The sequence below is a fragment of the Bos javanicus genome, chromosome 11, assembly GCF_032452875.1.
Source record: "Bos javanicus breed banteng chromosome 11, ARS-OSU_banteng_1.0, whole genome shotgun sequence".
Classification (NCBI taxonomy): Eukaryota; Metazoa; Chordata; class Mammalia; order Artiodactyla; family Bovidae; genus Bos; species Bos javanicus.
The window spans coordinates 74,038,695-74,062,469 of record NC_083878.1 but is presented as its reverse complement, the minus strand read 5'-3'; the positions used below and the strand labels follow the sequence as shown (position 1 = coordinate 74,062,469).

The 23,775-nt window shown below is 46.5% G+C and overlaps 1 protein-coding gene across 3 annotated transcripts in view; it reads left to right on the top strand.

Annotated features, from left to right (window-relative positions):
- EFR3B (EFR3 homolog B) overlaps positions 1-23,775 on the top strand; it is a 98,074-nt gene that overhangs the window by 45,262 nt on the left and 29,037 nt on the right. For all 3 annotated transcript variants that reach the window (XM_061433127.1, XM_061433126.1, XM_061433125.1), the window contains exons 4-5: positions 6,822-6,972; positions 19,880-20,001. In XM_061433127.1, the coding sequence (XP_061289111.1) occupies positions 6,822-6,972; positions 19,880-20,001 (273 nt within the window). The remainder of the gene's footprint in view (positions 1-6,821; positions 6,973-19,879; positions 20,002-23,775) is intronic.

Sequence of the window (23,775 nt, the reverse complement as noted above, 5' to 3'; positions counted from 1 at the left end):
CACTGATGGTTCTCTCAGTAAAAAATGTCCTGTAGCCAGCAGAGCCACTTAGAAGCATTCCACTGCCCTCAGAACTATCACTCAAAATTGGCATCATTCTGTTAAAAATAGCCATTGCAGCGTCTAAGTATTTAAAGCCTTGATGGCCTCACTGGGGGCTTTAATCATAAACACTGGGAGAAGAGAAATCTGTTAGATCTGTTCTCTGGGTCTCTTTCTGCCTCTTCCCCGAGTTTCCTTACCCAGCTCCACACTCATCACCATTGTCCTAACCACTGAGGGCAGCTTTGGAGTAGCAAAATATTCACCTACAGACAGGTGAGATGGTGTGAGGAGCTGTCTCCCTACCATCATCCAGGTGTTTGTGTTCTCATATACATGAAAACTTTGGGTGTTGGACCGAGTGGTAGAAACACCCTCCTCGACAGGCATGTGTTTAGCGTCAGGGGTGATAACTCAATGTGGGCGGAGAGAGAATAAGATAAGAATTTCAAGGTATTTCTCCTTGGTGGGGGCTACGATGAACAGTGAGATGCAGAGCAACTAAAAGCAAGAATTCCTCCTATTTTCCTCCTTTCAGTTCAGCCCAATTGCTAGAACACCCCTAGAAACTGAAGAGCAAGGGAGGTAACAGCGGTTGTGGGTGAGACTCGGGATTGACTGACAGTGTCCCCAGAGCAATGACCATGTGTAGAAGGCCACATTAGAATCTGTCGGGTTGGGACTTCCCTGGTGGTCCAGTGGCTAAGACTCCAAGCTCCCAGTGCAGGGGGCCCAGGGTTTGATCCCTGGTCAGGGAACTACATCCCACATGCTGCAACTAAGAGTTTGAACACCATAACTAAAAAAAAATCCCAAATGTCACAGTGAGGATCCAAGATCCTGTGTGCTACAACTCAGACCTGGTGCAGCCAAATAAATCAATTTTTAAAAAATTATTTTAAAAAATGAATCATCAGGTTCCCCAGTGACTGGAGGATGGAGACCCCTATGCCAAAAGAGTTGGGCTACTTCCCCAGGAGCCTGGGCCTGGTACTGACTTAGTGGGGCTCCCAAGAGATACACAGTCCCCAGAGGGACTCTGAACCCTGTTAGAGAGTGGAGCTGACCCTGCAGACAGAGATTTTGCAGATTCCTACCAGACAGGAAGGTTCATCCTTCCCTCCCTTGTCTGATGTCAACCCCTGCTTCTGGGCTCCTAAAACCAGGAAGTTTCTGTTCGGTAGGGAGAACTTGACTGCATACATTCAGACTGCCGAGAATGAGAGGTTCTTTGTCAAGGCTGCCACCCTCTGAGTGATTCTCAGTTGACGACTGGCCCAGCTAAAGTTGCCCCCTCTCTCTGCTGGCTGGTCCCCATCTCTGACCCTGGATCTGCACTCCTTTCCAACCAAGTCTGGTTCCCAGACCTTGCATGCTGGCTCCTCCTTTCCCAGAGAGTCCTAAGGCCACTCCTTGCTGAAAAGAGGTGTTCAAGCAGCAAGTGTGAGAGTGTTAGTAGCTCAGTTGTGTCCGACTCTTTTCAACCCCATGGACTGTAGCCCACCAGGCTCCTTTTCCATGGAATTCTCCAGGAAAGAATACTGGAGTGGGTTGCCATTTTCTGCTCCCAGGGATCCTCCCCCAGGGAGTGAACCTGGGGCTCCTGCATTGCAGGCAGATTCTTTGCCATCCCAGCCACCAGAGAAGCAGAAGCAGCTGCCTATTCTAGAACTCAATTCAAGGAATTTCCTGCCTCTCCCCAAGCACCAGGCCCCCTGCGTCTTTTTCTCAGTTGTTATAACTCACCTTCTGCTTTGGTTGGCCCATGACCCTGAGTTCCTGTTGTTGTAACCTACTAACTGACCACTCCTGACCTCGGTTACTGCCCATGAACTCCAGTCCATCCCAGATTCCTTGATTTCTGCTGGGAAGCCCTACTAGTGGATCCAAGACCCTTGGTCATCCCCTGCTGCTGTGGTCTGTGCCCTGTTCTTGCCTTCGCCCCTAGGCCCCTGCTGTAGATTAGTCTTCACCACCTTCGACCTTCCCCACCCTGCTCCAACAACCCAGTCAGGTCCATTTCTCAGACCCCTTTCAGGATCCCAAGTTCAGATTAGATCTCTGCTAAGACTGTCCTGCTCAGTGAACATCACCCTGAGAAGACTGTGCTCTCTCCCTTTGAGAATATGGATTTAAAGCATAGGATGTACCCAGGAAGTTTATTGTCAGATAGGACCAAAGCAGTGAGCATTAGACTAGGAGGTTCCAAGATCCCACTAACTTCTAGTCTTCTAAGATACTTTGAAAAGTTTAAGTTCTCAATTACAGTCCTTCCATCCCTGCATGCTAAATCACTTTTATTAGCCCTCATGCCACTCAAAATATAATAAATGGGGCTCACACCCCATGGATGGCATCAAGTACAGTCTCGTCCCCAGATCTTGTAACAGAGCAAGAATCTTAGAGACTGAGGCAATGGAATAATCAGCCTGAGCTGGGAGGCTATAGCCTCCTGGGAAGTTCTGGGCCTCAGAGGCAGAGACACTTGCTCCTTGGAAGAAAAGCTATGACAAACCTAGACAGTGTATTAAAAAGCAGAGACATCACTTTGCCAACAAAGGTCCATATAGTCAAAGTTTTCCCAGTAGTCATGTACGGATGTGAGAGTTGGACCATAAAGAAAGCTGAGCACCGAAGAATCGATGCTTTTGAACTGTGATGCTGGAGAAGACTCTTGAGAGTCCCTTGGACTGTGAGGAGATCCAACCAGTCTATCCTAAAGGAAATCAACCCTGAATATTCATTGAGAGGACTGATGCTGAAGCTGAGGCTCCAATACTTTGGCCACCTGATGCAAAGAACCGACTCATTAGAAAAGACCCTGATGCTGGGAAAGATTGAGAGCATGAGGAGAAGGGGACGACAGTGGATGAGAATGTTGGATGGCATCACCGACTCAGTGGACATGAGTTTGAGCAAACTCCAGGAGATAGTGAAGGACAGGGAAGCCTGGCGTGCTGCAGTCCACGGGGTCACAGAGTCAGACACGACTGAGCAACTGAACAACAGAGGTCCCCCACCTGGGCTTCCCAGGTGGTGCTAGTGGTGAAGAACCTGCCTGCCAATGCAGGAGACCTAAGAGAACTTCTCTGGTTCAATCCCTGGGTTGGGAAGACCCCTGGAGAAAGAAATGGCAACCTGCTCCAATATTCTTGCCTGGAGAATTCCATGGACAGAGGAGCCTGGTGGGCTACAATCCATGGGGTCACACAGAGTCAGACACAACTGAAGTGACTTAGCACACAGCATGTACATATTCAAGTAACAAGGCTTTAGAACTTCCCCAGTGGTCCAGTGATTAAGGCTCTGTCTTCCAAAGCCAAGAGTTCAAGTTTAACCCCTGGTCGGGGAGCTAAGATCCCACATACCTCTTGGCCAAAAAGCCAAAACATGAAACAGAAGCAATATTGTAACAAATTCAATGAAGACTTCAAAAATGATCCACGTCAAAAGAAAACAAAAATCTTCAAGAAAAAGAAGGGGCCTTAAACTTCATTTACTTTTCAGTTTCACTTCTACCATAATTTTCACTTTCCATCAAAATTTCCACTCCTGGTAATTAGATAATTTTTTTCTTTTTCCTGGCTAGCAAAGGACCGTCTTCCTTATCAGGATTTTCTGGGAATTTTTTACAGGAAAAGGAAAAGCAGCAATCTAAGCTTTGGGGTTTGGGAGGCCTTCTAGTTTCTTCTCTTGCCAAACCCCACCCCATCCCTTCCTTTCCCTCATTTAAACTCTGTAAAATAATGGTGAAACCCTTCATATTGAAGGACGCTGGGATGATTCATGTTATGTCTGACTCTTTGTGACTCCCATGGACCATAGCCCGCCAGGCTCTTCTATCCATGGAATTTTTTAAGCAAGAATACTGGAGTGGGTTGCCATTTCCTACTCCAGGGAATCCTCCCAACCCAGGAATTGAACCTGCACCTCTTGCATCTCCTGCATTGGCAGGCGGATTCTTTACCACTGTGTCACCTGGCATGTTCTGGGATGATTCATAGAAGAGAATTCCATGCTGCTGCCTGCTCCCATTTCCCAGCTGCCGTGTTTCACTGCCAGAATGTGTCCATGTTTCCCTGCCAGCTGTTTGGAAGGGCCCCACCCCAGGCTGCTGCCTCAACCCTGCAAGAGTCAGCCTGCTTCATGACCTACACGGTGGACCCAGCGTGTGCCAGGCTTGGGTCTGCAAGATCTTAAGATTTTAATAACTCAAGATACTAGTGTAAGAGGGTTCCCTTTTCTCCACACCCTCTCCAGCATTTATTATTTGTAGACTTTTGGATCGCAGCCATTCTGACTGGTGTGAAATGGTATCTCATAGTGGTTTTGATTTGCATTTCTCTGATAATGAGTGATGTTGAGCATCTTTTCATGTGATGCTTGGGGCTGGTGCACTGGGACGACCCAGAGGGATGGTATGGGGAGGGAGGAGGGAGGAGGGTTCAGGATGGGGAACACATGTAAAGAAAAAAAAAAAAAAGATACTAGTATCTTAAGCTCTTTTCAACTTTTACTTATGTGTTTATTTTGGCATGGGTAGGATCTTAGTTCTCCCACCAGGGATTGAGCCTGCGCCCCCTGCAGTGAACTCTGGAGTCTTAACCACTGGGCTGCCAGGGAGGGCCTCAGAACAAATCTTTTAATTCGTTCCCTATTATACACATGGCCTATAAACCTGACGCTGGGCAGCTTCTTGAAGAGAGGCCTTTTCCTACTTGCTTTAACTTACAGGCCTCAGCCTGACTCCTCAGCACCCCGGTAGGTTTGGAGTTGTCCACTCTCTCTGTCTGGCCTGCATTTTGTTTATATCAGGAAGTACTTTTCTGTTCCATGTGGTTTGGCTCTGCGGGTAGAGGGATCACCGCCCTGTAATAGGCACGTGAGCCACGCTCCTCATCCATGGAGTCTCAAGTGACTCCCCCTCCTGCAGGATGGGGTCAGGTTCAGCCCTTACTTCTCTTGCCTGTGAGTTGCTTTGGATTGCTCAGGATTCGCTTTTATTTGTGCCCTCAGGTTTCTAAAGCACTCCTAAATCTGATTATCAGATACTTGTGTCATTTAGACATAAAGAGACTTAAATATACTGGCTCCAGCAGTAGAAGAAATCAACCCTGAATATTCATTGGAAGGACTGATGCTGAAGCTGAAGCCCCAATACTTTGGCCACCTGATGCAAACAGCTGACTCAGAAAAGACCCTGATGCTAGGAAAGATTAAGGGCAGGAGGAGAAGGGGGTGACAGAAGATGAGATGGTTGGAAGGCATCATCGACTCAATGGACATGAGTATGAGCAAGCTCCAGGAGATGGTGAAGGACAGAGATGCCTGGCGTGCTGCAGTCCATGGGATTGCAAAGAATCAGACACGATAGAGCAACTGAAAAACAACCAGCAGTAAAGAAGTATTTTTTTCTCTCTCTCAAGCAATAATCCAGTCTGGGCCAGTGGGCTGTGCTCCACAAGGTCATCTGGGGCTTTCACCTCTTGCCATCCAGTTGCTCCCACTCCACAATCAGCAGGAAGAGAGAAGAGAGGACTCAGAGGACAGGGCAAGCCTGTTTTTCAAGCAAGTGATGCTCGACACTGCTTGCATCACTCCCCCTCATTTTAAGGGCAATGTTTAAGTCATGTGGCCTCACCTAGCAGCAGGAGAGGCTGGGAAATGTTCCCAGTGAGCAGCCGCAGTTCAGATAAACTTCTAAATAAGCAGTGAGAAGGGCAAAAATAGTTTCCAGGGGAGACATCTAGCCTTCTGCCCCAGACACCTAAGTCCTTAATGAAAACTATAACATTTTTAACCAGGTTAGTTTTGCTGAGGCTCCCTTATTAGAAGTTAAAAATAACCTTTTTCTGTGTATGTCTGCCTTGCTTTCTTTAGAATGCAAATGCTTTTTAAGTGGAGGATGTATCTTTCCTGACGTGCCTTACCTGACCGTATGCTCGTTATGTCACTATCATGGAATAAATGCTGGGTTTGAGTTTAGGCATGCATCCCTAATTCTCAATAGGAATTTGATTTGTGGCATTTTTCTTGGGATTTAAGAGAGGCATTGAAGAAGATAACAATTAGGGGTTGTCCTACAAAGGCTAGCCTGGAAAGGATTGGGTATTTTTACTTTTTCAATGTAATTTAATTATTATTATTATTATTTTTGGTCATGCCATGCTGCTTGTGGGAATCTTAGTTCCCTGACCAGAGATTGAACCTAGGCCCTGAGAAGTGAAAGTGCAGAGTCCTAACCCCTGGACTGCCAGGGAATTCCCAGGACTGGGTATTTTTAGCACAGAGAAGAGAAGAACATGGTAAAATAGATTGTTGTTATCAAGTGGTTAAAGGGCTGGCAGGTAGCAGAAGGTTCAGTCCTCTTTTTTGCTGCTTCTGAAAGTAGAATTGTAAATAAAGGATGGAGGTTATTAGGGCTTGCTTGCTTTTCTTTCTGCTCAAATTTCCTCGTGAAATGGTATGCCTTGTCTCTCATATTCTTTGTGTGTAAAATAAGGGGCTTGATGAATCCATCTCTAGGCTCCCTTGCAGCTCTGCTTCATTCTGCTTCTCAGTGCTGGGCTGGAGTGGGCGCTTGATGGAACAGCCGTCCAGACATGGCAACCTGGGAAGAGCTCTATTAGCTGGATGCTGCCCAGGTGGTCACTGCACTGCCATCGAGGTTGTCCCAGACATGTGGTGCGGGTGATTGAGTGATGAGGCTGAGTACTTTGTGATGAGTACTGAGTACTCAGCATGAGGCTGAGCAATGGCGGTGGTGCTGCTTTCCCCAGATACGTGTGCATCGCCATGGAGGCGCTGGACCAACTGCTCATGGCCTGTCACTGCCAGAGCATCAACCTCTTCGTGGAGAGTTTCCTCAAGATGGTGGCCAAGCTGCTTGAGTCGGAGAAACCCAATCTGCAGATCCTCGGCACCAACTCGGTAAGGAGGTCCGAGGGGCCCTGGAGAGTGGGCATGGTGGGGAGAGTGGGGCAGAACTTCTGGGTCAGCTTTGTTATGATCCATTCCTATTTGTTTTCTGATTTTTAAAAATGATTTTTCCCTTAAATAATTATAGGTGGGGCCCCAATAGATATTAAAGTAGAAAGGGGGGGTATTCCTTTGAGAGCAGGCGGTGGCCAGCGCCCTCGAAGCTTGGCCCCTGACTCCACAGGGCATACTTTGAAAGCTGTCCAGGTTGTGCTTCTTTCAAAGATAAAATAAATTGATGTTCACAGGACAGAGGCATCAGATAAGTGGAAAGATCACGGGGAAGCAGGAAGCAGGGCTTCTGGCTTAGTTCTGCCCTTTCCTAGCTGGGTAACCTCGAGAAGGTTATCTTTCATGAGCCTGGCTTTTCACTGATACCATGAGCGGATTGAACTCAGTCCAAGCTTTGTAACATAACTTATCCCTGAACAAGTGGCTGCTATCTGCTTCTGGCGTGTGGAGAGAAGAACTATCAGTTGTGTCAAGAATTCCCAACTTTGAAGGGATAGTTTGAGAGTTTGGAATGGGCATGTACACACTGCTGTGTTTAAAATAGGTAACCAAGAAGGACCTACTATATGGCACGTGGAACTCTGCTTGATGTTATGTGGCAGCCTGGATGGCAGGGGAATTTGGGAGAGAATGGATACAGGTATACGTATGGCTGAGTCCCTTTGCTGTTCACCTGAAACACTGTTAATCAGCTATACCCTGATACAAAATAAAAAGTTTAAAACAACAACAAAAAAGAGCTCCCAACTTCCTAAGCATCTGTCCTCCTTGAATATCCCAGTTGCTTTCTTCAACTTCTTGCTCTCTCTCTCAGTTCCTCTCCCTTCAGGGAATACTTTCAGCTCTAAGCCTTCAAGCAGCTTGGTGTTGAAAGCCCTAACATGCAACTATTTTACAGATATCACCAGGGAAAAAAAGGAAAGTTTAAGGTTTGTGGTCTTAGCCTTCCCAACCTGACTTTTCTGAGTTTTTATTGCACAGGTCACAACTGCTTTCCTCTTCTAAAATTGATTTAACCAGAAGATAGTCTTTCAACTCTTCTTTCAAAGACCAAAACTAATCACCTATTCCCCTCTTTCCTCTCTCTGTGAACCAGCTGCCTTTGACAAATTACATATACAGCAGCAAGGGTAAAGTCTTTTGTCACGTTACCCTGGCAACAGCTTCAGATACCGTTTCACTTGCCCTGTTTAAGATAACTATAGTCTGGAAAAGAACATCTAAATGGAAGATAAACCAGTCATCGATGCGTCCACAGGGCATCTCCCCAGGGGGAGATATAGAAGCAGGTGGCTGCCAGCCCCAGAGTTCCCTGAAGCACATCCTGGCCCCTGGTAGGCATTTTATTAGCAACAGCCTTGAAAATTCCAGGTCCTGCAAATTCCTCGATTCCTCATCACAGTGAATCACTGCATTAGCAAGAGAGCAGTTGACTAATGATTAGTGTACTGCAGACAGTGGAGATTATATAAGGACAGATGATTATAAGTAAGTCAGATAATTGCAGGAGGTTCAGAGTTCAGCTTCAGAGGCAGCCTTTGCTAGCAGAAAGATGCTCTTTCCAGCTTTCCAAGCCTGAGACTTCTCTGTTTCTTCCTTCTTTCTTAATGGATATTTATCCAGCCTGTGCTTGACTACCCCAAGGGTTGAAGCTGTGCTGACATTAGTCACCAAAAAAAATCTGATTTTGCTAATACTATTCCTGCATATCATACGCAGTATAGTTTTTTAAGTTTATTTGATACCTTTAAGTCTTTAATGAGAATATCTGAACTTGAGGTGATGTTGAGGGACAGGTGACAGGAGATGATGGAGCCAACTAAGCTCAACTATTTGCTTAGAGATTTACTTCTGTGCACCTGCCTTATTGCCTGGTGGGTCCAAATGTAAGTTCTGGGAACAGTGCACTGATCATGTGCCCTGACTTTTGAGGTCACTCTAAGGATAAACTGAAAATATTAAATATGAAAATGCCGAGGTTATTTACATAAACGATCTAATATATGAACCTCGTATAAATAACAAAATACTATGAAGGATCACAAAGGTCCATCTAGTCAAGGCTATGGTTTTTCCAGTAGTCATGCATGGATGTGAAAGTTGGACTGTGAAGAAAGCTGAGCGCCAAAGAATTGATGCTTTTGAACTGTGGTGTTGGAGAAGACTCTTTTTTTTTTTTTTTTGTATTTTTTTTAATTTAAATTTATTTATTTTAATTAGAGGCTAATTACTTTACAATATTGTATTGGTTTTGCCATACATCAACATGAATCTGCCACGGGTCTTGAGAGTCCCTTGGACTGCAAGGAGATCCAACCAGTCCATTCTAAAGGAGATCAGTCCTGGGTGTTCATTGGAAGGACTGATGCTGAAGCTGAAACTCCAATACTTTGGCCACCTCATGCGAAGAGTTGACTCATTGGAAAAGACTCTGTTGCTGGGAGGGATTGGGGGCAGGAGGAGAAGGGGACGACAGAGGATGAGATGGCTGGATGGCATCACCGACTTGATGAACATGAGTTTGAGTGAACTCCGGGAGTTGGTGATGGACAGGGAGGCCTGACGTGCTGTGATTCATTGGGTCACAAAGAGTCAAACACGACTGAGCGACTGAACTGAACTGAACTGAACTGAACTGATGAAGGATCATGGATTTAAAGTTTGTACTTTCATCCCTACCTCACAGCATATATAAAAATTAACTCAAGAACTTCCCTGGTGGCCCAGTGGTGGGGAGTCCGCCTTGCAGTGCAGGAGATGTAGGTTCAGTCCTGGGTCCGGGAAGATTCCAAATGCCCTCTGGTCACAACTAAGACCCAATGCAGCCAAATAAACAAATAAAAATTTTTTTAAAAAATTAACTCAAAATAGATCAAAGACCTAAATATAAGAGTTAAACTTGTAGAACTCTTAGAAGAAATATATGGGTCTATCTTTATGGTCTTGAATTTTGCAATGGATTCTTAGATATGATAGTAAAAACAAAAGCAACAAAAGAAAAAATAAATGAATTTGACTTCTTCAAAATTAAAAACTTTTGTGCATCAAAGGACACTACAGAACAAAAGACAACTACAGAATGAGAGAAAATGTTTGTGATTCTCATATACAATAAGGGCTCAGTAACCAGAATATATGAAAAACTCTTACAACTCAACAACAAAAAGAAAACCCAATTAAAAATTGGGCAAAGGACTTGAATAGACATTTCTCCAAAGAAGATATACAAATGTCCAGAAAGCACATGAACTGATGCTCAGCATCACTAATTATGACAGAAATGCAAGTCAGAAATCATAGAGAGATACTTCTTCACACCCACTAGGTTGTTTATATATTTTTAAAATCCTATAAAAAGCCGTGTTGGTGAGGATATGTAGAAATTGGAACCCTTGTACCTTGCTAGCCAAGCTGTAAAACAGTGTAGACACTGTGGAAAACAGTTTAGTGGTTCCTCCAAAAGTTAAACATATAGGATTACCATATGACTCAGCATTTCTCCCTAGATATGTACCAAAGAGAACAGAAAACAGACACTCAAACAAATACTTGATTACCAATGTTTCTGGCAGCACAGTTCATAGTAGCCAGAAGGTGGACACAACCAGAAGGTCACATATTGTATTTCCATTTCAATGAGATACCAGAATAGGTGACTCCATAGAGACAGAAAGCAGATTAGTGTTTGCCGGGGGCTGGGGTGGGTGGGGGGACAGGAATAGAAAGTGACTGATTGATGACCAGGATGTGGGTTTCCTTTGGGGTTCTGCTTTAGTTGCAAAACATTGTGAATGTATTGAGCGCTACTGAATTTTGCACTTTAAAAGGGTTCACTTTTTGTTTTGTGAATTTTACCCAAATTTTTAAAAATTGTGCTTTCATCTCAGATTGTGGCATACAACCCTTTGTGTTCACACTGCACCCCAGCCTGAAGGCAAGCACACTCAGAGGCAGCACAGAAGCGAGTCCCTTGGGAGGGGAGGGAAGCTCTTGAAGCATGTCGGGGTGATGTGGGACCCGGTTGCGGTGGGGGGCGGGGGAGTCTCTCTTTCCGGTAAAGCAGAGGGGCTGTGACTTGCCTGGAGGCTCTGTGAATGTGAAAGTCGCTCAGTCATGTCCGACTCTTTGCAACCCCATGGACTGTAGCCCACCAGGCTTCTCTGTCCATGGAATTCTCCAGGCAAGAAGACTAGACTGGGTTGCCATTCCCTTCTCCAGGGTATCTTCCCAACTCAGGGATTGAACCCGGGTCTCCTGCATCGCAGGCAGATTCTTCACCATCTGAGCCAGTAAGAAACCACCCTCCCTGCTTCAAGACCTCACCTCTCAGACGCCTTCCCTTCCCTCTACCCAGGGCAGCTCCTTCTGAGGCTCCCTTTCTTGGCCTCCCCGCCAGACCCAGCAGGAACCAGGCTCCTGTCCACCTGCTGCAGCCATGCTCTGCCTTCTGCACCCAAATGCCCCACTCAGAGAACCGCCCTCAGAAAACCACCTGATGTGAGGATTGGGGCATCTACAGAAGCATGCTTTAAATTTTGACTTGGCTTTCAGGGCAGCTCCTTATCCATTCTTTGACCACCGCCTTCTCTCATCTTCTCAGTGCTCACTAGAGACCTTCTGTTGTCTCCTCAAGCACCATCCTGAATCTGCTTCCTCAGTCTCAGAGATGGTCTTGCCTTCTTCTGTTCACTGAGAAAACTATCTGCTGGGGGTCCCTCAACTTGTATCCATCTTTTTCTTCCCCAAAGGCTCCCTTCTCCTCAGGAATCTCCCTACATCCATTATTTTTCTCTCCATGTCTCCACTCTTCCCCTTTTTCTCATTCCTTCCCTTAGTCTAAATATAAGTTCAAGTCTCTTCCATTATAAAACGAAAGAAACAAAACAAACACGGGAAAGAAAACTGAAACAATTCACATTCTGCATAACCACAGAGTACCTTTAGCTCACCTGACAAAACTTGCCATCATTCCCTGATTTTAAAAAATTCTTTGGTTCAAATTAAAATTTCCCTCATAGTCCCCACATTGTCTTGTATTGCTGTCTGTCAGATCAGGATTCAGTATAGATCACGTGTTTATTTTGTTTTCTGTGTCTCTTATGTCTCTCAACCTGTCCCAACCCCTCTCCCGTCCCTCTTCATTTTTCATGGTATTGGCCAGGTCATCACTTTGTAGAACGTCCCACATTCTGGATTTGTCTGATTATCTCCTTGTGGTGTTCTTCCTTTTGCTCTCTTGTCTCCTATACTTCCCACAGACTAGAATTTGGTCTGAATGCTTGATTGGATGCAGTTAAATACTTTGGGGCATAATGCTTCATGGAGAGTGCTGGGCACTGAGCATCTAAAAGAGGCAGGAGTGTCCGGGAGCCCACTTTTATGGATGCGAAGTGCCATCCCAAGTTAGGGTGGTTACAGCCAGCTCTCCCAGTTGTAAAAGTTTGTGTGTGTGTGTGTCTTTGCACTTAGAAATCTCTGGAAACCATGCAAACAACCCATTCTTCACTCAACTTCCAGCTGATGTTTCTGTCTCCGGTGGCATTTCTCCCCGTTGATTGCACCTTCTTCAAACTCCCTTGACTTCCTGGCCCTGTCACCCCAGCTCTTCCCACCTGGCCCATCTTTCTTAGTTTCTATGGTTGGCTGAATAATGGTCCCCTACCTGTATCCACATCCTAATCACTGACACCCACGAATGTACCTTAGATGACAGAAGGGACTTGGCAGGTTTGATCAAGTTAAGGATCTTGTGATAAGGAGATTCTCCATGTGCTCCCATCTTTCTAAGAGGGAGGCAGGAGGATCAGAGTCAGACAGTAGATCAGGAATAGAGAGAAAGAAATTTGAAGATGCTCCTCTGCTGCCCATGAAGATGGTGGAAGGGGACTATGAGCCAAAGAATGTGGGTGGCTTCTGGAAGCCAGGAAAGTCAAGGAAACAGATGCTCTCCTGGAAGCGTCCAGAAGGAATGAAACCCTGCAGACCCATTTGAGACTTTTTTTTTTTAATTTATTTTTATTTTTGGCTGTATTGGGTCTTCAGTGCTGCGTGCGGGCTCTCTCTAGTTGCGGCAAGTGGGGCCTACTCTCTAGTTGCTGTGCTCGGGCTTCTCACTGTGTCGGCTCCCCTGGTTGCAGAGCACAGGCTCTAAGGCGCACTGGCTCAGTAGTCATTGCACACTGGCGTAGTTGCCCTGTGGCATGTGGGATCTTCCTGGCAGGGATCTAACCTGGGTTAAGGTGGATTCTTAAACACTGGACCACTAGGGAAGCCCCCATTTTAGACTTCTGACCTCCAGAACTGTAAAGTAATAAATTTGTGTTGCATTAGGCCACTAAATTGTGGTATTTATTACAGCACTAAATTATTACGGCAGCAATAGGAAACTAATACAGTTTCCTTCAGTGATTCTTTTCTTCCACGTCGTCCTGAAATGTCTGTGGTCTCCAAGGTTACTGCTATATCCTCTTCTCTGTGTGCTCCCTCTGGACAATGTAATCAATTCTTGTGGTTTTAACTGTCACCTATAGACTAGAAATTCTCTTGTCTCCCACACCAGGGTAGAAATCAGCACTGCTAAAAACCAGCAGGCTAGAAGTGGGTTCCATGAAGGGAGGTGGGGGCAGAACTGTGATGCTGGGGGAACGGCTCAGGTCACAGGGGTCAGCTCAAGCAAATGATGGGGGTTTCAGAGCAGAAGCAGCCTGGGCTTCCCTGGGTCTGTACTTCCCGAGTGTAGGCCTTGGAGGCTGGCTAGCACATGGGGCAACTTGGGACCAGAGAGGTCACCTTTTCGGGCAGCAACACTGGGCTTTCCCAGGAGTTTTTAAAACCACCGTCAGTTTTGCAAAGAATCTTGAAGGAGGAAAGCTGTACTATGGGTAGACAGGGGAGGGTGTCCTAGGGCTTCCCAAGTGGTGTTAGTGGTAAAGAACCTACCTGCCAATTCAGGAGATGTAAGAGACATGAGTTCAATCCCTGGGTCGGGAAGATCCCCTGGAGAAGGAAATGGCTACCCACTCCAGTATTCTTGCCTGAAGAATCCCATGAACAGAGGAGCCTGGTGGGACAGTCCACAGGGTCACAAAGAGTCAGACACGAATGCAGTGACTTAGCACACATGCACACAGGAGAGGGTGTCCTAGGTGGAGGGACTCACCTTGGCCGGCAGTCAGGCAATTTGCAGGGCACCAACATTTCACAGTAGGACTGTTCCTTTGGCTTTAAGGAAAACTTCTCCCAGGACTAGCTATAAACAAAAGCAAATGGGAGAATGGATAGGGGATGTTAAAATCAAACTGTGTGGTTCTACTGGGTATATACCCTGAGGAAACCATAATTGAAAAAGACCCATCTACCTCAATGTTCAATGAAGCACCATTTGCAATAGCTAGGACATGGAAGCAACCTAGATGTCCATTGACAGATGAATGGATAAGGAAGTTGTGGTACATATACACAGTGGAATATTACTCAGCTATAAAAAGGAATGCATTTGAGTCAGTTCTAATGAGGGGGATGAACCTGGAGCCTATTCTACAGAGTGAAGGAAGTCAGAAAGAGAAAGACAAATATTATATATTAATATGTATATATATATATATATATGGAATCTAGAAAGATAGTACTGATGATCCTACTCACAGGGCAGCAAAGGAAACACAGACATAAAGAACAGACTTTTGGACACAGTGGGAGAAGAGTGTGGGATGATTTGAGAAAATAGCACTGAAACATACGCATCACCATGTGTAAAATAGATAGCCAGTGGGAGTTCGCTATATGACGCAGGAAACCCAAAGCTGGTGCTCTCTGACAACCTAGAGGGGTGGGATGCAGGGGGAGATTGGTAGGGGGTTCAAGAGGGATGGGACATATATATACCTATGGCCAGTTCATATTGACGTATGGCTGAAACCATCACAATATTGTAAAGTAATTAGCCTCTAATTTAAAAAAAGGAAAGTGAGGTTTATGCGATCTTTTCCAACTAGGGTTCATCTTAGTGCAGCAGAACAACTTTCTTCTTATGAAGGTGAACAGAGGAAAAGGCCTGCAGTCCTAGATCCACCAAAGAGTTGGGGTTTCTCTATACCCAGTATTTTAAACCATGGTTCTGTTGTTGACAGCAGGAAATTGTGTGGCTCAGAATAGCCAACTACAGAAGAGAGGAGACTGGCTTGTGCTTGGAGAGACTTGGCTAGCGCCGAAGTAAGGCCAACCAGCAGCTAGCTCAGCTTCCATTTTACAGTCCCAGGGAGGGCTGGTTTTGCAATGTCAATATTTGGAGTTTGCTTTCTCTCTATTGACCCAACCCCTTAGTAACTCTCAGTTTTCATTCAACTGTGGCTCTTTCCTGCCTGTGCCAGAGGGTGGGTGAGCAACTCCTGCAAGCATAGCACCCTTTGTTGTGTATGAAGAGCTGAAACTTTGATCATGAAAGGGTGGCTCTAGCAGTGCCCATGGCCTTTAAAGTGTCACATCTTCACAGTCTCCAGTTTGTTGCTATGGAGACCTTCCTCATCATGACAATGTCTTTAAAAAATAAAACAAAAAACCCTACATTATTATTTCACAATCTTATGCATTAGATAAGTAGCATTTTAATGTAAGCCATTCTTAAGGTATGAACTAGCGGTGATCAGCGTGAAGTAGACAGGAAGTTTCGGCTGTTTCAGGCATTTAAAAACATTAGTGGGTCACACAAGTACAGGGGCCCGGTGAACCACGATTACCAAAGTTTCCATTTTGGCCTCCTCTCATCAGCCCTGGAGGACTCAGGAGCAGCTTAAGGTGGGCTCTCTTGGAGCAGTACCCATGGGGATACTCAGGCCAGCATTCCCTGACCACGTTATCTCTGTTGTCCAACTTTCAGACTCAGGTAAGGGAAGCTCCTCCTATCAGGCTACCAAACCAAAGGTTCCCAAGGATGCTCAGAGATCCTGGTACCAAAAAGTGGCTGTTTTATTAGCCCTCATGCCACTCAAAATATAATAAATGGGGCTCACACCCTGTGGATGGCATCAAGTACAGTCTCGTCCCCAGATCTTGTAACAGAGCAAGAATCTCAGAGACTGAGGCAATGGAATAATCAGCCTGAGCTGGGAGGCTATAGCCTCCTGGGAAGTTCTGGGCCTCAGAGGCAGAGACACTTGCTCCTTGGAAGAAAAGCTATGACAAACCTAGACAGTGTATTAAAGAGCAGAGACATCACTTTGTCAACAAAGGTCCATATAGTCAAAGTTTTCCCAGTAGTCATGTACGGATGTGAGAGTTGGACCATAAAGAAAGCTGAGCACCAAAGAATTGATGCTTTTGAACTGTGATGCTGGAGAAGATTCTTGGGAGTCCCTTGGACTGTAAGGAGATCCAACCAGTCTATCCTAAAGGAAATCAACCCTGAATATTCATTGAGAGGACTGATGCTGAAGCTGAGGCTCCAATACTTTGGCCACCTGATGCAAAGAACCGACTCATTAGAAAAGACCCTGATGCTGGGAAAGATTGAGAGCATGAGGAGAAGGGGACGACAGCAGATGAGAATGTTGGATGGCATCACCGACTCAGTGGACATGAGTTTGAGCAAACTCCAGGAGATAGTGAAGGACAGGGAAGCCTGGCGTGCTGCAGTCCACGGGGTCGCAGAGAGTCAGACACGACTGAGCAACTGAACAACAAAGGTCCCCCACCTGGGCTTCCCAGGTGGTGCTAGTGGTAAAGAACCCACCTGCCAACGCAGGAGACACAAGAAATGGGAGCCTGATACCTGGGTTGGGAGGATCCCCTGGAGAAGGTAGTGACAACCCGCTCCAGTATTCTTGCCTGGAGAATCCCTGTGGACAGAGGAGCCTGGTGTACTACAGCCCATGGGGTCGCAGAGTTGGACACGACTGAAGTGACTTGGTTTACACAAGGTCCTCTCCAGCGGTGTCTTCATTCTCTGCCCGTTCCCCCTGACAGCTGCCCCCATCCCCAAAGCAACACTCCTGGGTCATTTGGTCTGAGGCACTAGAGGAAGCCAGGATCAAGAGCAAAGCTGGAGGTTTTCTGGGCAGAGCTCTGCTGGAGAGACCTGCAGTGAGGCCTCTGTGTTGATACCCGGGTTTTTCCTGCAGGACCCTGGGCAGTTATGTAACATTTGTGGGTCTCAGTCTCTTTGTCTTCAAAGTGAGAATAATAATCTCTCTCTAAATTAGAGTCATTTTATGAAATGAAATAGCTGATGCATATAAAATGCTTAGGGTAGTACCTGATACATGTATGTTCTAAACATCATTGCTATTAGCGCATCGACTCCCACACCAGTGACCATGAAGTCTGGTTATTCATTCTCCTGATATATATTTGGATCTACACAGTCAATATATATTTAGGACCAGGTCTTTTTTTTTTTTAAGTTATTATTATTTTTTTAAATTTTGGCTGTGCTGGGTCTTCATTGCGCTGCTCAGGGTTTTCCTGTTGCGGAGCTTGGGCTCTGAAGTGCACAGGCTCAGTGGTTGCTTGCAGGTGGCCTAGTTGCTCCAGGGCATGTGGGATCTTAGTTCCCCAACCAGGGAGCAAACCAGTGTCCCCTGCACTGGAAGCCGAATTCTTAACCACTGGACCACCAGGGAAGTCTCAGGGACCTAGTCTTCCTTTAACAATTTCTCCTTCTTTATTACTGGCCTCTTTTCTTCTTCAGTCTTAATTATTTTCAAAGGCACACATTCTTGCATATACAGTCTTATCTTAAACTGCCTTATCATATTTGAAGTAGATGGAGGATCAGTAAAAGAAAGAACCATAATAAATGAAGACTGGGCTGCTTATTCCTCACATGGAAAGACCAAGACATAAGAGGAGACAAATGTCTCACTCAGAGGTCCTCCTACCAGTTAGAGGCAGATCTGTAATTAGAACCACATAGCTGCATGCCTCCTCTCACTTGATGGACCAAGCCAGGCTTCTGATTTGGGGAGTGAAGCCTGGGACCATCTCCATGGCGGTTAAGAGCAGCAATGCACTCGTATTTAGCTCCAACCTCTGTATCAACTCTGGTAGCTCAGCTGGCAAAGAATCTGCCTGCAATGCAGGAGAAAGAAAGAAAGTAAAGTGGCTCAGTCGTGTCCGACTCTTGCGACTCCATGGACTGTAGCCTACCAGACTCCTCCGTCCATAGGATTCTCCAGGCAAGAATACTGGAGTGGGTTGCCATTTCCTTCTCTAGGGGATCTTCTCAACCCAGGGACTGAACCCAGGTCTCCCGCATTACAGGCAGACAGTTTACCCTCTGAGCCACCAGGACCCGGTTCAATTCCTGGGTCAGGAAGATCCACTAGAGAAGGGATAGGCTACCCACTCCAGTATTCTTGTGCTTCCCTGGTAGCTCAGCTGGTAAAGAATCTGCCCACAATGTCGGAGACCTGGGTTGCATCCCTGGGTTGGGAAGATCCCCTGGAGAAGGAATTGGCTACCCACTCCAGTATTCTGGCCTGGAGAATGCCGTGGACCATACAGTCACAAAAAGTCAGACATAACTGAGCGACTTTCCCTCACTCTGTATCTGCCTGACTTTGTGTTCTAGCCTGCAGGGTTTAGGAAGATCACTTAGCCAAACAGCAGCTTTATCGTTGTTTCTGGAACTCCCAAACTTATGTTGAATCGATGATCTTGTGACCACATGGATTACCACTCCACTTCTTCTGCATTACCACATCAATAAATCAAGCAATGTCGTTTGGATTTATTGCTAATAGCAGAATAATCACTTCCAAATACATATATACATTTTAGATGTATCTTTGAAGGAAAGATTTCCTTATTTGCTTTGCATGTTGAGATATTTGAGTCAGCAGAAAATAAATGCGTATTTATTATTGCAAGAACAAAACACCATAATAATTAAGAATGCTTGTGTGTTGCTAATTTTCATCCCCAAAAAAGTTATTAACAACTTTTAAGTATTTAAATGGGGAAAACAGGTTGACGATACTGAATATTGTGAGAATGTACTTACTAGATAATTTTAGTAATAACAGTATGTCCTTTTTGAACCAACAAAGGTTTGTAAAAATTGAACAATAGTACAAGGCAGAATAATGGAGAATATAGTCTAAATCAAATCTGTTTAGAGTTGTTTGTGGTACTTAGCAAAATAAGCTGTAAGAATTATATTTCATTTTGGGTAATTTAACTCCACTCAGTCTGTGACTCTCGCTTCTCTCCGGGGCTCAGTAGAAATCAAGTCCCTATTTAGAACTGCAAATTCGCAGCACGGCGATGGCAGAAGGGATCTAGCAGCTGAGAATGCTGAGCAAGATTTAATGAACTGAAATGGCACACCTTCGACACGCACTCAAAATTTTCATAATAAAACGTAGTTACGGTTTCTAATCAAAGTTCAGATTTGCCCTGGTTTCCCAGAATGTCTTCTAGAGTGGTGCTCTATAAGCTTTAGGATTGGCTTTTGCTCAGTTGCAGCTTTGCTCCACAAAGCCTCTCAGCCTGTGTGTTTCGGGCAGCTCTGGACGTTAATGGGAACAGGAGTTTAAGTGACGAAGCTCCCCTTTTCTCTTCCATTCCCTGCTCACCTAGCAGGGAAGGGCCAGGGATTCCTGTCTCATGTAGACAAGAAAGGGGAGCAGAATTTGGCACTCAGATCTCCAGAATCTGGTTCTCAAATCTCACAGTGTGCTCTGGGAAGCAGACTAGAGCTGGATCCAGGGGTGTGTGTGTTTCCCGAGATGTGTTATCCTGTGGCTTTCCTATGGCAAAGGGTTTGGGGACACCAAGTGCCAGAGCCCAAAGGTGGGGAGCATGGCTGGTCACCTTCCTGTCATTTCTCCCTCTCCCCTCCCACACACAGTTTGTGAAGTTCGCCAACATCGAGGAGGACACCCCGTCCTACCATCGGAGCTACGATTTCTTCGTTTCTCGCTTCAGTGAGATGTGCCACTCCAGCCACGAGGACTTGGAGATCAAGACTAAGTGAGTATGAGGCAGGAGCATCAGTGGGTCCCCAGAGCTCCCAGCCCGGACTGCATGTCTAATTTTACTGCATTTACCACAGCTCTGGTGTTGGCAGGGAAAAGGTTCCCAGCAGGACTTAGGCGAGTGCATGGGCAGAGTTGTGCTCCCAGTACCTGCTTTCTAAAGGAATAGCCTCAAGGGACAGAATACAGAGTGAGGTGTAAGGTCATGGTCCTCTGAGCCCAATCTGAGAGCCAGCCACTCACACACACACACACACACACACACACACAAACACCCATGCTCTCTTTTGTTCAGAAGTGCATGCACTTACACACCCCAGAAATATTCCCACTTACCACTCTCCATCAAAATAGTGTGTTAGTGTTAGTCACTCAGTAGTGTCTGACTCTTTGCAACCCTATGGATTGTAACCTGCCAGGTTCCTCTGTCCGTTGGATTCTCCAAGCAAGAATACTGAAATGGGTTGCCATTCCTTTTTTCAGGGGATCTTCCTGACCCAGGGATTGAATCTGGGTCTCCTGCAATGCAGGCGGATTCTTTACTGTCTGAGCCACTAGGGAAGCCCACAAATATACACCCAAAAATAAAAAGCCAAAGTCCTCACATTGGCCGATCCCTGCTGCCCTCCTGACTTCATCTCATCCCCTCTCCTACTGCACATTCCCCTTCAGCCACACAGGCTTCCCTGCTGCCTTGGAAACACACCAGGGACATTCCTGCCACAGGGCCTTTGCACTGTCTGTTCTTCTGCCTGAAATGCTTCTTGTGTGGATCTGTACAGCTCACTCCTTCACCTCTTCCAGGCTTTGCTCAAATATCCCCTTGTCAACAACGCCTTCTCCTGAAAATTCCCACGTACCCCATCCCTTTCTCCCTCACCCTGCTCTGTTTTTATTTTCCCTTCAAACATGTTTCATCATTTGCATATGTCTCTCATTCATTGTCTATCTCTCCCCACTAGAATGTCAGCTCTGTGAGGTCAGGAATCAGTTTCATTCACTGAAGCATGCCAAGTGCCCGGAGAGCAGAAGGCACTCAAGAAATACTTGTTGAGTAAGTGAATGAAGGAGTAAGTGCTTCTCAGATGAACATCTTAAATAACAGAGCACACTTTTACACACACACACGCATACACACTCACACAAAAATACTTCACTCACAGAAATAGACTCGTTGACATAGAAATTAAATCCCTTAAATAACATCACAGAGAAATTCACACAAATATAGGCTGACACAGATAGACAAATCACGACACAGCATCAGGCCGATGAAGCAGTACGTTGGTGCTTTGTGCCAAGCATCGTCCTTGGAACTGAGAGGTGCAAAGGATGAAAAGTAAACCCCTGCCTATGAAGAGTACGTATCACGTCTGGGAGGTGATATGAAACCAAGGAAAAGGAAGAGGGAGGAAGGAAAAGGGCTGAGCCATTCATCTGACAAAGCTTCAGGAGTCGGAGGAGGCAGGGGCTGGGAGGCTGAGGCTGGGTGGCCAACACGCCCACAGGAGACCAGTTCTCCATGGCTTTTTTCCGGAACTCAGCTGCTGGCTCCTTCCTGCATCATGTCAGCACCCCAAGGGACCCGGAGTGCCAGATGATGTGTGATGGCAGGGTCAGGGAGCCCCGTGTGCCCTTAATGACAGCTTGCAAACCATGGCTGATGTTCTGGGATGGAGGAACATCAGGACGCAAACCCCTCCATCCCCCAGGCTGCCAGTTCCCAAAGCTTCTGAGCCTCAGGACTGCTCTGGGGCAGGACCCGTGTGACTGGCTGGCAATATCCCGGATCCCCAGTCTCCCCTCTCTGGAACCAGCCAGGAGGTCCCTGGGGCTGTGCTGCTGCAGTGCCTCTGTGAGGCCGGTGGGGGTCAGGGGAGGAAGGAGTCCCCCTGTTCCCACAGCAGCCAGCTCACTCCAGATGGCTGTGAAGAGACAGAAGCAGGTGAGGAAGAGGCAGAGCGATAACCAGGTGTGACTGTAAGGGATGCTGATCACACAGGCAGAGCCCTGCTTTGGGAAAGGGAGGGGAGGGGACACTTCTCATGCCGCTCTACACACACACACACACACACACACAATCACATACATGCACACCATCACACTATACACAATTGCATACACAACCACACACATACATACAATGACATCCACACACACAACACAAACCCACGAGTCATTTTGTGTTAGTCACGCAGTCATGTTGGACTCTTTGCGACCCCATGGACTGTAGCCCTCCAGGCTCCTCTGTCCATGGAATTCTCCAGGCAAGAATACTGAGGTGGGTTTCCATGCCCATCTCTAGGGGATCTTCCTGACCCAGGGATTGAACCTGGGTCTCCTGCATGGCAGGCAGATTCTTTACTGTGTGAGCCACCAGGGAAGCCCACACACAATCACACACCCACACACATACAACCGTGCACATATACACAATCCACAGGAGGAGGGGAGAAGGCGCAGTCACACCATGTTCTGATGGCGTGGACAGCAAAGGAACACTGGGAGAAGGGCGCTGAGGTTTGCTCCTGACAGCTGGGTAGTGCCCTCAGCACCCACAGCCTGGCACCTGCCACCCATGGAAGGGAGGCTGAGGGGTGAGAAGTGATTCTCCCTTCCTCTTGTCTCCCATCCATAACCTCCCTGCATCCCTTCTCCAGGAGCTCACTCCTGGTCCTTTGCAGCCTTTGCAGAGCGCAGAGCTCCCTTCTAAGAACTATCCTTGGGTCTTGTAAATAGGGGTGTGGGGTGTGTGTGTGTGTATGTGTGTGTGTAATCCCCTTGGGTTCACACTCTCTAGGTCCCCTGCATGCAGGCAGACCTCCACTGAGCCCATGACAAGGAGCAGTTAAGAAGCTGCTTCTCCTTCAGGCCCAGTCAGTCAGCACCGGGTGCCATGGAATGAATTGTGTTCATGTGTGTAAGGGATTCTGGGGAAATTGAAAGAGTGAATAAAAATTAATTCATAGTCATGAAGAACGAAACCCTGAGTAGAAAATTTTCCACCCCCCAGGCCTGGTTTCCCTGCCAGCCAGACTCTCTTGGGTGGGACAGGAGTCCAGCATGTCTGGGATTTATTTCTGTACTGCACGAGGGAGAACCTTTAACCTGAAGCCAACAATAGTTTAACAGAACTGTATTCCAGTTAATTTTTTCTCCTGAAAGCCTCAGCTCAGAGTGCTGACTGGGGGTCAGGATGAGAGTAGCTGCGTGTTTGCCCAGGGAATCTGTGTCCATTGCCAGCAGCCTAACTGGTCCTGGGCCAAGGCATCTTGGTGCATTAGGCAAATCCCACTACCCATTTATGTTCTCTGGGTTAAAAAGCTCAGCATAGCACCCTGGTGCGCATGTGCTCAGCCTCTCAGTTGTGTCCGACTCTTTGCAACCCCATGGACTATAGCCCGCCAGGCTCCTCTGTCCGTGGGATTCTCCAGGCAAGAATACTGGAGTGGGTAGCCATTCCCTTCTCCAGGGCATCTTCCCGACCCAGGGATTGAACCTTGGCAACAGCACTTAAAACCGAAGTTGAAGTTACAAATGGCAACTAAATGTTTAGAAAAACGGCTCAAGTCCAATAAGGGGTACAGGAGTTGAAATGGTTACAAGATGTGAGGGTTTTTCTGAGCTACAAAGTTAGAGCAGTTGTTTAAAATGAAATCCCCAGTGCTGAGGCAGAAACGGTGAGGACAGCCATCTCCTGCAGCTTGTGCGATGGGGGTGGGGGAGGAATCTGGCAAAACTGGGAGCCTTTTATTTCTTATCTTTCGAC